We start from the raw sequence: 18,263 nt of genomic DNA on the forward strand, positions 1-18,263 counted from the left end.
CGCGGACGCGCGTATAGAAGATGTATGCAAATGACCAAGCCGGAAGAAGGAAATATATTACTAAAAGAAAAAACGCGTGCGCAGGCAGGGAATCACGTCAAAGAAGCCAGCGGTACACCAAAGGTATTCACGGATAACATAAGAGAAAGGAGAGGTATTCGAAAGCTATTAAATTGGAATCACGTCAGAGAAGGAAAAAATGGTTGCCTTTTCCTGTTGTTCTTGGTCTTTGTAGTATCTGTTCCGATGCTACACTTAAGATAGTCTGTCGCAGTCAATGGAGAGGAAACCCTATATACTGAGACTATTATTATTTTTTTATCCCAAACCAGAGTGCTCCTTTTGCCTTCTTTTCAGGGAGCTGGTTTAACCCCACATTAAAAAACGACCTTGTGTCACATTTTGCTTTAAATAAATACTAATAGACTACTACGCGCAATAGTTGTGGCGACAGGAAAAGACCTGTAAATTAATTGCAATTTATTGCAATAAAAAATAAATCGGTGGTTTCATTAAATAAAAGTGAGTCGAGTTGAATATCTTTCCTCTTTCTTTTTGCTCACGCTCACTGCAACGGAGTCTACAGCGTGTTGGGTCCCTCGATATTAATAACCTACGCGTTCAGTTTCTTGTTACGTTTTATTTTATGAAACATGATTATTGAAAACGATTAAAAATAAACAAAATAAAAGGTCAAGGATGGGAGTTATTCCGTGGCCTTCGTTATAAAGATGGCCGGCCAGCTGAAAAAATGACGTCATCGCCGAGGTCCCAACAAGCAAGATATGTGGAACTCTTAGACTGTCAATAATGAACAGTAATTTTTACAGACAGCGTTACAAAACTTCAAAATTGGATTAAAATAAAGAAAGAACACGATGATTTATACTGAAACTCATCTAATATTTTTATTCATCTAATGTTTTTATTCAATGTAACATGTTTATTCAGCTCGAAAAACATACAGTGTTTACCGATGTATTCGAAAATTCAAGATGGCGTCTCACACCCTCTTTAACACCGTAAGTTTGGAAAAAGGTGTTATAAATAAAAAAACTATTCAAAATACTATTAAAAACCCGCCGAATATATGTCAACCTATGTCACGGTAACATATATTGAGCGAGTTTTTAACAGTATTTTATCCGGTTTTTTATTTATAACATCTTTTCCCACACTTACCGTGTTAAAGAGAGAATCAGACGCCATCTTGAATGTTCCAATACATCGGTAAACACTGTATGGTTTTCGAGCTGAATAAACATGTTACATTGAATAAAAACACGAAAAATATATCCAGTTTGGTAGAAAAGTAACTTATCTTGCCTTTGATAACATTTATTTATATATAACTTTTTCGAATCTATGTGTACAGTAATACAAACCCGTTACTTTTCTACCAAACTGGATATATTTTTCGTGTTTTTATTCAATGTAACATGTTTATTCAGCTCGAAAAACAGTGTTTACCGATGTATTCGAAAATTCCAGATGGCGTCTGATTCTCTCTTTAACACGGTAAGTTTGGGAAAAGGTGTTATAAATAAAAAACCGGATAAAATACTGTTAAAAACTCGCTAAATATATGTTACCGTGACATAGGTTGACATATATTCGGCGGGTTTTTAATAGTATGTTGTATAATTTTCTATATATAACACCTTATCCCAAACTTACCGTGTTAAAGAGAGAATCAGACGCCATCTTGAATTTTCGAATACATCGGTAAACACTATGTTTTTCGAGCTGAATAAAGATGTTACATTGAATAAAAACACGAAAAATATTTGGTAGAAAAGTAACTTATCTTGCCTTTGATAACATTTATTTGTTATATATTTGTTTTTTGACAACTTTTTCGAATCTATGTGTACAGTAATACAAACCCAATTACGTTAATGAAATGGAATGAAAAGACCACGAGTGAACGCGCGTTTTTTTTTTTTTTAGTTTAGTTTCATATATATATATATATATATATATATATATATATATATATATATATATATATATACATATATATATATATATATTATATATATATATAAATAAGTATTTTTAAATTTTTATCTTTCTAGCTTTAAAAAAATGTTTTAAAATTTTATCAGCCGGCATAATTTATTTTTAAATATTGAAAAATTTCAGGAAAATTAATTTTTGCTAGATTTTTAAAACACGTGTTTTAAAGAATCGATGTTGTCTCGCATTTTCATTAGTTTTGTATGCTGTAAAATTTTTTTTTTTAATATTAGCAATTTATTTGAAGCTTCTTCTTTTGAATGGTAAAAAATTTAGGATGATAATATTGAATTAAATTATAGTTACATCGTGTTAAATACAGGGGGGGAGCGCGTTAAAACTTACTTTGCTGAATGGAGATGGTGTAAAATCTTTTTTTTTTACTGCATTAAGATTCTTTATCTTTCGGAAATGAAAATACTGTCACTTTTTGGTCCTTTATGATAATTTCCTCAGCAATTTGGAACGATGCACCGTGAAGGCATTTTAATAAAAAAAGAAATATTACACTGACTCCAAGACGTTACGAGTGCCTACCGGTGACTACCGGTGTCACCGGTAAGGACTATCCGTGATGACGTCAGCAGATTAAATTATTTTTGCCCACCGGCCATCTTGCCTTTTAAGACGGTCTTGGTTATTCTCGCGTTGACTACGCACAGTTCAAACATTTCAAAATACAACCGCTAGATACACCGTGCGGCTCTTTACAAACAGACTTCTTTCTCCAACGTTATACATGGCAAGGAAGAAGAAAAAGGAAAAAAGAAACAAAACAACACACTGAAGATGGAGTATACCTCCGAAATATATTTATGATAAATTTCAAGCAAGTAAAATATTTGTTTATTTTCATAATATTACGTTGTGATTTGGCTTTCAAATGCATATTTTATTTTATTCAAAATAAAAGGTGTTCTGAAAGCTGGAGATAGGGATTGATAATTTGTATTATTTTGATTATTTCGATTACTGTTGATGAAGAGGGGTTTCTAATGAGTTAAATGTTACTATATTGCTTGTATTGAGCTTTTTTTTATCTGGTTAGGATTACTATATAAATATTAATATTCCCTTTGAGTTTACAGAAGCTTTTGACTTGTAAATTAAATAATTTCTCAATTATATATATATATATATATATATATATATATATATATATTTAAGGTTAAAAGTATCTAAAAATAAAAAAAACGATTAAATTTCACAATATTGTCCCGGGTAATGGAAATTTTGGTCACTTAAATTTAATATACACTCTATCTGAGTGAAGCACAAATAATTTTACGTTAAGCTGATATCACACACACACACACACACACACACACACACACACACACACATATACACACACGCACACACACGTACACACACACACGTACACACACACATATATATATGTAAATGAAAACAGTAGGACTTATTAACATTAATACGATAAAACAGATTCGTTATATGTATATATATATATATATACATATATATAATGTTTACGTTGTGATTTGGCTTTCATGATGCGTATTTATATATATATATATAATTTTACATTAAACTGATATCACACACACACATAAAAACACATACACACATATATATGTAAATGAAAACAGTAGGACTTATTACATTAATACGATAAAAAAGATTTAATGTTCGTTTTTCTTTTTTTCAAAATTAGCAAGCTGTTCATGTTAAAATTAATAAGATAGTATATATATATATATATATATATATATATATATATATATTATCATACCTATGTGATAGTGTTGTACTATTACATTCATAGTCGTTGATCTATAAAAATTGAGCAGGAATTTTTGTAAAAAACAAAACAAAAAAAATGCAAATTCCTTGCTATTAAGATTTGGTGAAAATACTTTCAAATTTCCTCTCAATGACAACACTGGGAGCCATCCATGCTGATGGAAAACGATAAATAAATAAAATCCAATAAGTGTCCAATAGTTATTCACAGTTGTCTCCCTTTGTTTTTCTTATTCAGCTTTTATGGTGGTCGAGAAACTCATACAGAATTACCAACTTGAGGTGAAGGCGACGAAAGTGTCGTCAGACAAGCACAGTATTTCGGAAATTATCAATTACCTAAAGGCAATGCGGTCGCAATTCTTCCACCAATATATTGTATTGTGTGACGCCAAGACTGTGAGCCGGGTATTACGTCAGGTAAGTACAAATATACACAATTTCCTTTCTGCTTTCTTGTCCTTCTTCGTTCTTCGTCTGTTTAAATTAACTCTTTGTAACCTTTATTTATAGCTGCAGAGGTATTCATTCTATACTAGCGGGGCCTGTGGATATTCCACAGGGGACTCATTCATATGTAATATATTGATGTTGGCAGTCTATGGATATTCACCGTAAATAGATGCGCCCTGATATTATTGTATTTTTTTTGTTGTTAAAACTGCAAAAGTATTTATCTAAGCTAGCAGGGACGCCCTGAGTAGCCCGGTCGTAAAATACGCTTAAATATAATATTTTAATTTATGCAGATTTCGTAGATTCTCATGTATTATCATGTATTATAAAATTGTGATTTCAAAAATAAAAATAAATATATCCATATGACTTAGGTGCAGCAGCTTTAATCGAAACCGAAACCAAAATTTATGTTGAATTCTTGGTGAAATTATTTATAAAACTATATAGAAGACTTCAGTGCCATCAGCTATAATCGAAACCGAAACTCAACTTATGAAGAATTCTTGGTAAAATTATTCATAACAAAAAATGGAAGGTTATAACTAGGGCTATGACAACAGGATATTCTTTTTCTTGTTTTAATTCTCAGGTATTGATATCTTATACGCTTTTATGTAGAGTGATTTAATCCGCGATTGATTAACTGTGTCGCATATATAATCTAGAGTAAAAATAATGAAAAATTATGCTGTTGTCATAGCCTTACGCATAACAATTAAACGACAATCACTCGGAAGAAAAAAGATGTAAGCGTGACACAAAAAATAACGCACACGCTATCGTATTAATATATCGATATAGATCCATCTTGCTAAACAAATTTCTTTCCTTCTCGCCCCCGCCTCTCTCTCATGTATATATACAGGTAAGCCAAAAGTAGGTGGACAGAGTTTTGAGTAGGTTTATGTATCAGTTATATTTATGCACATTTTATAACGAGAACTCTAACCCTAACCTGACCACCAAGTTTTCGCCCACCCTGTATATTAATGCTGCGACGATCGGAACTTTTTGAGGTATCGGAATTGGTATCGGAATCGAAAAACAATTGTGCTTATTTTCCGATACCAAAAACGATTATTTTCATTGCTTATTATTTAGTTTGATTAAAACTTAATTTTTCATTGGTGATTCGTAATATTGGATGGTAAATATGTTTGGATAGTAACCTACAAAAAAAATTACATCACGTTTCTGAAAATATACACCTAATATCAATTAAGTTTTTATCGTCTTCTATAGAATAACTACTCTATAACTAAATATTCAGTGATTTTGAAATAATCGGAATCGGGAATTAAAAACAGAATCGGATTAAAATTTTAAATTGTCCCATTGTTAATATATTTACACATATATAACTAATTATATATATATATATATATATATATATATGTGTGTGTGTGTGTGTGTGTGTGTGTGCCAATGACTATATGAACATTACCATATGCACATCTTTTTTTGACAAAGGAGTCACCACTTATCAAGACCCGAAGGTCACTCGAAGCTAAGAGTTAATGAGTGTACAGAAGTCTATGGGACAATATCGGAGTAATCGTTAGTAGTAGAAATTTTGTAAATTGAGTAACTTTATGGGACAGCTCATGAAAGATTTGTTTACGTTGGACTTGAAGACAACTATATTGTAGTCAGCTGGAAAGCAAGGAAAAGGAAGAGAGTTCGACAGGCGTGCAGTTTTAAGAAGGAAGCTTTGCTCCTGGAATTTACGTTTAGGTTTAGGCATAGAAAAAAGTGGAGGAATCCTTGATAGCGGTTTCAGATAACGAGTGCTTTTCGTAAAAGCTTGACGAGGGGGCATATATTGGCGCTCAGACGAGCACTTATGAAAATAATGATAAAGCAGAGACGCACTTGCAACATCCTTTTCCGACTACGGATATTGATTCCGATTAATCAACCCAACATTATATATATATATATATATATATATATATATATATATATATATATATGACTACTTCATTTAATCACATAAATTATGCGTAAACTTTAAGTATTTGCTTCAACAGTGCTCTATACGTAGGTAGAACTAGGATGTAAGTTTTAATTTTAAATGCTCATTTTACGTCAGTCAGAGAGTGATCTAATCGTTATACGACGATCTATGCATAAGAGCTAAATTGACCGACTTTAATTCAACTGAAAGTGCTAAACGATAAGAAACGAGGTTCTTAAAGGGGTTGTCATAATTATTTTTTTACTATAATAATTAAATACCTACAGACACTAGTGTTTCATCCTTTCGAGAACCTCCAGTTCAGGGTGTCACGATTAACACCAGTCGAACGATTCGAACTCGGCAACACGAACCATCTGATTCGATTAGCAAAGACCGTATCCATTCGGCTATCATTAACCGCGTGAAATAACGTTGAATTTAAACATTTTACTTTTAAATGTTCTTTACATCAGTCAGACAGTGATCTAATCGTTATACGATAATCTATGCATAAGAGCTAAATTGACCGACTTTAATTCAACTGAAAGTGCACAACGATAAGAAACGAGTTTCTTACATGGGCTGTCGTCTCTGTGTTGATTTTGAGAATAGAGACAATAGAATTGTCAGTGTAAACAGACATACTATTTTCATCATAGAATGTACGTTGGTAAAGAAATGCGCCGGGTCGGTGAATTCTCTCTCACACACACACACACACACACACACACATATATATATATATATATATATATATATATATATATATATATATATATATATAATAAATTCCACAGCAAAACAACGTCGTAGCCCACAAGAGCCATGACAGTCAAAGAACCAGAAGTCCAAGACTCGAGTTTCGCCCTCATTTGGGATAATCAGTTAGACACATCCGAACTCAGGATTCGAAACCCGAACCTCTTGCATGCAAGGCAAGGACTCTACCAACTGAGCAAACGCCCTGCACACAAGAATTTCAATTAACCAACACAGATCAAGCAAACCGCGCCGAAATCCGACAGTGAAATGAACCTACTTCGTCTCAACAAGGGACGCGGTCATCCAACCAGCTAATAACCCCAAGCTGATGTCTCACAAGTGGGAGTTTTAACTCGAAAGGACGATGCCATCCAGCAATGCAAATCAAGCGAGCAACTTATGATAGGATTTTCAGAATGTGAGAGATTGTATATAATAAATTCCACAGCCAAACAACGTCGCAGCCCACAAGAGCCATGACAGTCAAAGAACCGGAAGTTCAAGACTCGAGTTTCGCCCTCATTTGGGCTAATCAGTTAGACACATCCGAAAGCTCGAGTAAAGCCGGGCTGCACTGCTAGTATATATATATATATATATATATATATATATATATATATATATATATATATATATATATATATATATATATACTAGCAGTGCAGCCCGGCTTTACTATATATATATATATATATATATATATATATATACTAGCAGTGCAGCCCGGCTTTACTATATATATATATATATATATATATATATATATATATATATATATATATATATATATATATATATATATACTAGCAGTGCAGCCCGGCTTTACTCGAGCTTTATGTACTCTTAATAACGGTATGCGCATATATATATATATATATATATATATATATAGTTAGTAAGTTATAAATATATATATATATATATATATATATATATATATTTGTGAGCGTTCACCGACCCGACGTATTGCTTTACCAATGTACATTCTATGATGAAAATAGTATGTCTATTTACATTGACAATTCTATTGTCGCTATTTTCAAAATCAACACAGAGACGAATTTCAAATGATAAGTTTTATTTACAATTAAGCTTTTAATATATTGACAAAGGGAGAGAGAAAAGCATTAGTTGTGTGGGGTTGGTTGGTGTGCTGCTCCAGACGGAGAGGTGTCAAGATGTCAATCGCACTTGCCACTGTATGTCAGCTCTTCTCTGTTCTTTATTTTTTTCTTATATAGTCACAAATCGACTTTCCTGGAATTGTAAACATCAATATATTACATTATTCTTTTATTTCTATTTTGCATTGCGCAATTCATAACTTTTGACCTTTGCATTTAAACTGCTCTTTATTTTCATGTAATTACGATTCTGGTTATTAATCTGAAGATCATCTCCATCTTGATTGTGCGTGCGTGCACAACTCTTCTATTAAATGTACATCGCTACGTCTTTATATCCAGCATTTTTAGTGGCGGTGAACTTTAAATTACACAGAGAAATATTTTTATTATACAAATATTTGTATGCATTCCAATAAGAAATGTTTGACATATTAAATTAAATTTCGGGTATATGGCTCCATCGGCTTGTGTGTATCTGACGTAATCTAGACGTCCAATTTTCACAAATTATACGCAGTAAATTAGGTTGTATTTCAGCAATAACACGTCGGATGGAGCCTTCCAAGTGGTTTATTGTGCCGGATTTATCATTGTAGGCAAGAGACTTTATGTACCCTCAAAGAAACTAAGCTGATGGGCTTTAATCGCGCTAAGTGTCCATTTCGTGAAATTATTCGTTTATCAAATATTTCTCTCAGTGAACTGATCACGCACAATCTGCAAACGCTTAAAAAAATACCAGTCTCTTAATGATAAATTGCCAAACCAAACTGAACACTAAATGATCGCTAATTTCCAAATCTGACATTAAATTAACTCTATTTTTTATAAAGTTGTAAATTTAAAGTTCGCCGCCTCTAAAGAACACTATGCTCTCTCTCCATCTCTCTCCCTCTCTCTCTATATATATATATTTTACTGTTATAAATATATATATATATATATATATATATATATATATATATATGTGAGTGTGTGTTACTGTTATAAATTCGTATGTATTTTTATGTCATCGTGTATACAAATGTTTTACTTGCAGGCATTGTTGCTAAGCATGATGTCATATCCTTACAACTGGCTCGTGGTCAACATGGTATGTGCTTTTCTTTTATATAATCTTTTACTATAGGCAAAATAGATTCTTACGATTATCATTAAAATGGTCTGATCATCGTTTTATGTAATCAGTTGTTTTTAATACAAGCTGATCTATTATGGAAATTCACAAATTACTAGCGTCCACAAATAACCTCGGATTTTCTGCCAGTTATTGATAATATAAAAGAAAACTAATTTTCTTTCCTCATAAAAAGGTTCTTTTATTTAAGACTAGCCTGAGTGCCCGGCGTTGACCGGGTTTTTGGAGGTGTGTAGCAAAAAAAAAAAAAAAAAAAAAACGTGGTAGTAGGCAGGCAGGCTCGAAGGAGGAAAAGAACGTGAAAAAAGTGACATCTTTGCTGTTGCGTTCATCGCCAAACCGGAATTAATGAAGGTTTAAATTAAGGCTAGTCAATCGAAAAGAGGGGATGACTTTCGAAAACATTGGCGAAAAAAGAGAAAAGTGCGCAGCGCTGCTGAGGGTAAAAGAATTAATATTTTTGGCCAATTTTTCGATATTTGTCGTCCGAAAGGTCAAACTTCAAAACAATACCTATCTCATGAAAATCTGTTGCATCTGTCTAAAGTTTTAGATATACATGATGATTGCAACGTCTTGTCAGACGAGTGCCACTCCCTGAGACACTTAAAGTCCATGAGACCCAAAATGACGTTTTTTTAGTCCTACCGGTAGATTCACACACTCAAGCAGGCATGACACTGAAGATGATCATTGAGATCAATTATTACATACTTCCATCATGTCAAGCCTTCACGCATCATAATTTTTCCATCGCCACAGGACTACTTTTATAGACAAATGCCTGAGGGAGTATCTATACACAGATGATGTTACATAGTCTTAGCTTTGTACGACAGCTAAGTCTCTCTCTCGGTTCAAAATGTTGAGATCCAGCAATAAGCAAGTGCAAGTTAGCCAGCAACAAGTTAAACTGCAGACCAGCTTAATGCGGGTACTGGTCTCCCGCTTTATGGTTTTTTAAATCAGAGATTTGCTTCTTTTAGAAAGGTTGCTTTCACCAAGGCTTACAGACTTACACCCCAACACACACACAAACACACCAAGTGCTAGTTGGCCGTTGACCCCGAAAAAGGGTTAATTCGCCTTTTAGACGGTCTTGTTTTTAATCCTTCAGGGAGACTAGTCACCCTCCTCACCAAACAAATCTGGTAGGGTTATCAGTTTAGTCACCGGTGACCCGACCATGAGGTAGGTAGTACTGGGTTACATGGTACCACTAGCATATGACATGACCTGACATACAATATAGATATACATACATACATACATACACACATACATACATACACACATACATACATGATGATTGCAACGTCTTGCCAGACGAGTGCCACTCCCTCGGACACTTAAAGTCCATGAGCCCAAATGTCTAAGGGAGTATCTATACAAAAATGACGTTACAGAGTCTTAGCTTTGTACAACAGCTAAACCTTTCTCTCGGTTCAAAATGTTGAAATCCAGCAACAAGCAAGAGCAAGATAGCCAGCAACAAATTAAACTGCAGACCAGCTTAATGCGGGTACTGGTCTCCCGCTTTATGTTTTTTTAAATCAGAGATTTGCTTCTCCTAGAAAAGTTGCCTTCACCATACATAATGATTGCAACGTCTTGTCAGACGAGTGCCACTCCCTCAGACATTTAAAATCCATGAGCCCAAATGTCTGAGGGAGTATCTATACAAATATGATGTTACAGAGTCTTAGCTTTGTACGACAGCTAAGTCTCTCTCTCTCGGTTCAAAATGTTGAGATCCAGCAACAAGCAAGAGCAAGATAGCCAGCAACAAATTAAACTGCAGACCAGCTTAATGCGGGTACTGGTCTTCCGCTTTATGGTTTTTTAAATCAGATATTTGCTTCTCCTAGAAAGGTTGCCTTCACCACGGCTTACGGGAGCCCTCTCCACCCCAATACACATATACACACACACACACAAATATACACGGTGCTAGTTGGCCGTTGACCCAGAAAAAGAGTTCATTCACCATACATACATACACACATACATACATACATACATTTAAACAGAAAGGTGAGATTTATATTATAGATAGACGAGCGTTTACTACGCTTTATTCTATTACTAAATAGCCATGTTTTATATACAGAAGGTAACAGATCCCAGTAATTAGATAAAAAAATAAATAAGTTAGAAAATATTATCAAGAAAAGGAAAAGTCTAGAATTGAACCCAGTAATCAAAAGTTAAAAGTGAATACATACTGCAATCCTAACAATGTATAGCAATTGTCCATTGTAATGATACAACTAGAGGTCAGATTTAGGACAATGGAAATAAATTTAGGAATTTCACATGCGGGCGGAGACCTGTGTCATACATAGAATCCACGCGAGGACTCTCACATCTCTAAGCACGTTTCTGACGTCACAATATATTACGAGTCAGTTGAGTCAGAGTTGAGTTCAGGAGTTGATTTGAGGGGTGGAGAGACACAGCTGGGAATCACAGCAGTTGAGTTAGCTGAAACCGTTTTTGAAGCGACCAGAAAGGGAATTGAATTCCTGATCATCAATCATCCAGCTGGGAGAATAAACATCATCATGTTATTTGTAAACGTTTGTCTTCGTTGTCATCTTTCAACTTTAAAGGTAATGCGATTTTGTCTATCGTATTTGTAAAAGAACTTAGTATGAGCCCCTTACTCAATAATGGTAAATGGATTCCCTCTTTCACTAATGAACTTGCATTCCCTATGTGTTAAAAGAATTGTCATCGCAGCCTTCGTCATGTACACATTATAAATGTTATCGGTCCCCGTTTTGTGTACGCCGTTATCTGTACGTCCCCGATATATGTCCCCGCTATGCAACAGCCAGTCAAATGGCCCAAACCATTAATTTAAGCTATTCATCGAAGCTACTCCCGTGAAATTAACTGTTGCAATGTTTCTATTTACTTGCCTCCCCACGAGAGCAGAGTAAGACACAAGATCCGTATTTAATGTAGGGAAAATCTAGCTCCCCAAAAAGGGGCACTTTGGGTAGAAACAAAAGTAAAATGTCTCTCAGTCAGGAAGTATCTGTCATTCACTGACCAAAGACAAAAAAGTGAAGTAGGGAAGAGGCAACTCAAAAATGGATTCAAAACGTTGAGGAGAACACCAGGGATTTACAAATCCATAAAATTTTAAAAGATGCCCTAGATACCTTCAGACTCAAGTCTTGAAAGCCCTTCTACAACTCAAAAAAAAAAAAGAAAAAAAGTTCAACCCAGTTGAGATATGGAAGGAGGAATGGAAAAACGATACTCCCAAAGGAGGACACAACTGTGCGCCTCCCAGGGTTTGCTACAAACGAACCGGATCAGAAAGAGACACTGCAGGACTGCAGAAAACAAACACAAGGGGAGACAAATAGATTTTTCAATCTGGCAAAAATGCAAGGAAGCCTCATCCGGACCATCTGATTCTACACTGTCCAGTCACCCGATTGAAGGAGACAATGCAATAGTCCATCTATCTGAAGACAATTTCTCAGACTGGCTAAAAAATAACTGTATAGAGGTTTAACGCATACGATACTACTCCTTCTGTTAGAATAGTACTGCGATTAATTCAAATAATACTAACCAGCGGGACTTGTGGAAATTCCACGAGGGCCTCATTCATACGTAATATATTGATGTTGGCATTCTGTAGATGTTCAGTGTAAATGGAGAGGTCCAGGTATTAGTGTTGCTTTTTTGTTAAAACTGCAAAAGTATTTATTTAAGCTAGCAGGAACGCCCGGTAAAGCCCGGTCGTAAAGTACGCGTAAACATATTTTAATTTTTGCAGATTTCGTATATATTATTATAAAGTTAATGTTTTATCGATTTTTATATATTATAAAGTTGCGATTTAAAAAAAAAAATCTATCTATCCATATGACTTGGGTGCATTAGCTTGAATCGAAATAAAAACTTATGATATATATATATATATATATATATATATATATATATATATATATATATATATATATATATATATATATAACTTGAGTTCCATCTGTTATAATCGAAACCGAAACCAAAACTTATAAAGAATTATTGATAAAATTATTTATTAAAAATATAGATGATTTAAGAGCAATCAGCTATAGTCGAAGCCGAAACCAAAACTTATGAGAAATTCTGGGTAAAATTATTTATGGCGAGAAATGGAAGAACATAACAACCAAACGACCCGGATGTAAGCGTGGCACCCAAAAGAACACACACGCTATCATCTTAATATATAGATGATCAATCCTTATCTAAAAATAATTCGGAAACGTATTAAACCTAGTATAAAGTACTCCTTTTACAATTTATCACGCAGGATTGCATTAAATTGTTTTACAGAAATAGTAATCATTTTATTTAAACTCTGAAAATCAGTCACTACAAACATTATTCCATATGTGTAAGTTGCCGCAAATACATTGCCATAAAAATAAATGTCGGCTTCTTCGAGACTTCCAAATTGGATAATTCAAACATATTAATATTCCTTGACCTATGTGCATATGGGATGTCTTCTTATAAAAGCAACTATAAACAGTGCGTAATGTCTTTTCCTTCAAGCAGAGGCGACAGGAGGCATTTCACGGGGGATGTCTGTAAGGCGCGTTATCTAAAGACTTTCCGTCTTATCGAAGACGCAGGTCATACAATGGGAATATAGAAAAGTTTATTTGCAGTCTAAGACACCGTTGGGACCGTTTTTTTTAAACGCAATGTTTTGATGCTATTATAAGGTAAACGGAAGTTGACGGGGGAACTTACCGGAACTTTTAGAAGATTCTGGTGTGAATGTAACGAGGGCGTCTCGAGGTTGAAAGGAAGTAAAATGGCTAATGTCTTCTAGCATTTAGTAGCTGAATATATATCCGGTGTTTATCAGGAGTCCTTTTTTATGTTTATTTTAGTTGGACTAATTCAACTGTTAAATACTTTACCGTTTCGTTCATTAATAAGTTGTCACTTATTAGTGTCTGACGGCATTAACCCTATTCGGGGTTAACTGGTTTCCTCCAAAGGAGGAAGTTTCATGGAAGTATGAAATTACCAAGCGGCCCCCAGTCGCATGTACATTTCCACTAGGGGAGATGACGACGTTCGGTTTTTGCAACTCTTACAGACAGATGCCGACATCCTCCTAAATATAGCGCCTGGAATTCACAAAATTGGTCACCCATTTTAGTAATACTCAGGCTCAACATTGCTTAATTTCGGTGATCTGACGGGAACCGGTGTGTCAACGTGATTATGCCGTATTAGTTTCCCCTAATCATTCGCAAATAAGAGTTGACGATTTTTATTGACTGTCGAATGATGGTAAATATTACGGTAGTATTACTAATGTAAACATGCAACCCATTCAGAAAAAAAAAACAACGAACTCAGAAAACAGCAGTTTCCTTACATTGTCAGAGAGATTGGTTGGGTTATTTAGTGATTTCATTCAAGAAAAAAAAATGGAAAACGAAGGTCACGAGGCTGCCGCAAGTAAATCCATGGTCTACATTGTATTTCTTTGTCTGAATCAACATATGCTATAAACTTATTTATGGCTGTCGTAAAAGATAATTCAATGTAGACATATATGTCGTAATTAATTCGTTTTCACAATAAAACTGATAGGCCAGCTTATGGATTTCAACGATCTAAATCGTCTAAATAGCTACGATTTTTAACACCATTATTTTAACAACAAAAAAAAAAACCCAACAAACACACAAAAAACAACAAAAAACAAAAAACAATAAAAAATCTAATAAGCAATAGTAACAAATAGTAGCACTAATTTAAACTTCAGATTTTACAAATACAGACATCGTTTTAAAGAAGCAAAAATACGAAGTGCTTTCAATAAGTTTCAAAACATGTTTCCCAGGCATTTCAAATTGCCGTAGACTCTTGAAAATTAAGCATGTTATTGCTATACATCTTATGCCATGACTGACCAATTTTTATGGTTCCAGTTTCATATGAACATATACAGCAGAAATTAGAATACACCATAACAACGCTTGATTGCCACAGCTGGTAAATTTCAGAAATGCAATGTGGACACTTTAGAAGCATGATATGGAATAAAATTCTGTTTAAAAATCGAAAAATACCACAGAAAAGTATGAAATTCTTTTAGACGGCTTTGGGACCATCTTGCATGAATCTAGTTTCTGAGTGGCATAAAAGATTCAGGAAAGGCAGGGAGTTTTGTGAGGGATGCTGAGAGGTGTGGGAGGAGTAAGGAAATTCGAACACCGGAGTTGATTGGCCCAAAAATAAATTCATGGATAAGGAGTGTCATGTGTCTACAGAGACAATAAGTGCACAGTTTGATGTCAGTGTGGGAACTGTACACACAATTATTCGCGAGGAAGTAAAGACGCGGAAGATTTGCGCGAATGCACCAGTTCACAACTCAATCCATATCACAGATTATTTGACCAAGATAAACATAAAGACAGTTGCACAACTTTCCTATATTCCGGATCTTGCTCCCTATGAGTTTTGGTTATTCCCCAAGCTTAAGGTAAACCTTAGAGGCTGTCGTTATGAGATAATTGAGGAGTTGAAAGAGATTGTGACCAGAGTAATTGACATGTCACACAAAAAGAATTTCAGGAACCTTAAAAGTGGCCATACTAAAAAAGTCTGGAAACTTACTTAAAGCACCTTATAGATGTAATAATAATTATAATAATCATTCGTAGCACTGATTTCAAATCAAGATTTTACAAAAACATAGCCCGTTTTAAATCAGAAAATATATTACAATAACACACCATCATTTATCTTATCTATCTATTACAGCAAAATACATAACAACATAGCAATAAATCACCAATAGTTGTGTCATCTATAAATATAAAAGCGAAAATGTATGTATGTATGTGTGTTTGCTTTTTCTGTATGTCTACAAAAGGCTTCTTTCAGAGAAGCGGTCGGTCGGTTCACAACTTTTTAAAACGTTTTATATCACATATAAATCGTAATATCTCACAGTTAACAACGAAGCCCGCCTGTCTATTTAATTTGCTCGATTTCGGGAAGATAAATATTCAATATTTGTCGCTCGCCGCATGTGGGTTATTTTTTTTTCTATAACATCTTGGGGGTGGGGAAAAAAGCGTTCAGCAGTAAATGAATACCATCCCGCAACTTAACCTCATTAACTCATTAAAACGAGCACCTGCTGAATCCAACTAATTAAATAAATTCAAACGTCTTTCCGTTAGCATCTCGCGGTGGGCAATGGTTAACATCCCACGTTTTTTTTTCACACTTTAATTTACAACTTTGCCTCAAGGGTCCGGGTTCGATCCTCATACTTACTTTTTTACCCCCCCCCCAACACCCGGGCAACGCCGGGTACCCCTCGCTAGTACATTATAAAATAAGGTTTAGTTTGCAGATCATTATTGTTATCGGATTAAATCGTAATAAGAAGGAAGGAACACAGGACTTTTAGGAAAACACATGTATTATATATATATATATATATATATATATATATATATATACATATATATATACATACATATATACATATATATACATATATATATATATACATAAGCGAGTTGAACAATACCATTCCTCAACAATTGGGTACTTGCACATGACCTCTGTGGCCGCGTGCTAATCTCTCCGGGCACCGGTACTCGCTACCGGAAGTGACGTCACTAGAGGAAGTGACGTTATGAGATCGTCCATTAATCCCATGGAAGGGCGTCAACAATTATGTAGACCATGAATTTGTTAAACACTCGCTATTATAAAGATACTCAAATTGAGGAAACGTATTAAAACGCAGATACAAGATATCTATAAATTGTATGCATACAATATTTATCTTTGTATTATTTGGATTCATCAAACTACTGTTCTCACCTTGAGTGTGATTTTCTAAACATTTGGTTGCAGTAATCTCTAACCCTCTTCAGGTGAAACATCTGAGCATCTTCAGGTGTATCTTGTGTAACTCGGGTATGTTTTCTTGAACCTGAATTCTGTGCAGATTCTCGAACTCGGCAGAATAATTCCCAAGTTCAACAGATACACGTGAGAAAGGTTGGAGGTTTAATCGACCGAAACGTTAATCGACCGAAACTGTAATCTAAAGAATCCAAATGATATGAACTTCATACAACATTGAAAGAAAATAGCATATTTTTTAAAATAATTATTTCTGTATTCGTTTAAAGTGGTGCCAAATTTCATTTTCTAGTCTATGTGAGAAACGTTTTGATAAATATTATTAATCACCTGCTAAATTTTCACTTAGATTTTTGGAAAGGTATACATATTTAATAAGATTTTTCCCCAAATAAACATTTATTTCGGCAGCAATATAAAAATAATGATCATGAATCATTTATGAGCTTCTTCACAGTGAGCGACCCCCGCTGGCTTCGTTAGTTTTGCTGTAAATACGTCTTTCATATTATTATTTTTTTTATTTCTCAAATCTAATCTATGTAAATTAATGCGTAGACTGAATTTACCTAAAATACTCGATGTTTGGAAAATGAATGAAATAAATTCGGTATATATAATCTAATAGGTCCCACTTTGTCAACTAAGCTCCAACCCCTGTCCCATCGCCGCAGTTTTGCATTTCTGTGAATGTTTACAATTATTTTAATGAAATGTGCTCTGATGACCTCATTCCACTTGTGCCCCCCTTGACGTACATATCCCCGACAAACACGTTTAGCAAGAAAATCACACGCCTTCACTGTTAATGTCCCTAAATGCCGGAAAGTTTTTTACTCTTATAGTTTCTTTCCTCGAACAGCTAAACTTTGGAATTCCCTTCCTGCTACTCTGACTATACTGATATGCAGAAGTTTAAATGTAACGTAAGCCATCATCTGGTTAATATTTTCTAGGTATTGTCCCAAACAGTAGACTCTTACGTCCAAGTAAGGATATGCCTTGGTAGAGGTGAACGTGAGTGAAAAAAAAATCGGTACTATAACAAGTGTATGAAATAAAAAAAAAATGCAAGAAACCAGGGTGGTGGGGGGCATGTATA

General features: G+C 34.4%; 1 protein-coding gene across 2 annotated transcripts in view; it reads left to right on the forward strand.

Annotated features, from left to right (window-relative positions):
• The window catches only part of LOC145259283 (glutamate receptor ionotropic, kainate 3-like), a 510,406-nt gene that overhangs the window by 282,300 nt on the left and 209,843 nt on the right, over window positions 1–18,263 (forward strand). For both annotated transcript variants that reach the window (XM_080117150.1, XM_080117149.1), the window contains exons 4-5: window positions 4,022–4,203; window positions 9,131–9,184. In XM_080117150.1, the coding sequence (XP_079973276.1) occupies window positions 4,022–4,203; window positions 9,131–9,184 (236 nt within the window). The remainder of the gene's footprint in view (window positions 1–4,021; window positions 4,204–9,130; window positions 9,185–18,263) is intronic.

Source organism: Euprymna scolopes, chromosome 34 (genome assembly GCF_053919585.1).
Source record: "Euprymna scolopes isolate OS-2025 chromosome 34, ASM5391958v1, whole genome shotgun sequence".
Classification (NCBI taxonomy): domain Eukaryota; kingdom Metazoa; phylum Mollusca; class Cephalopoda; order Sepiida; family Sepiolidae; genus Euprymna; species Euprymna scolopes.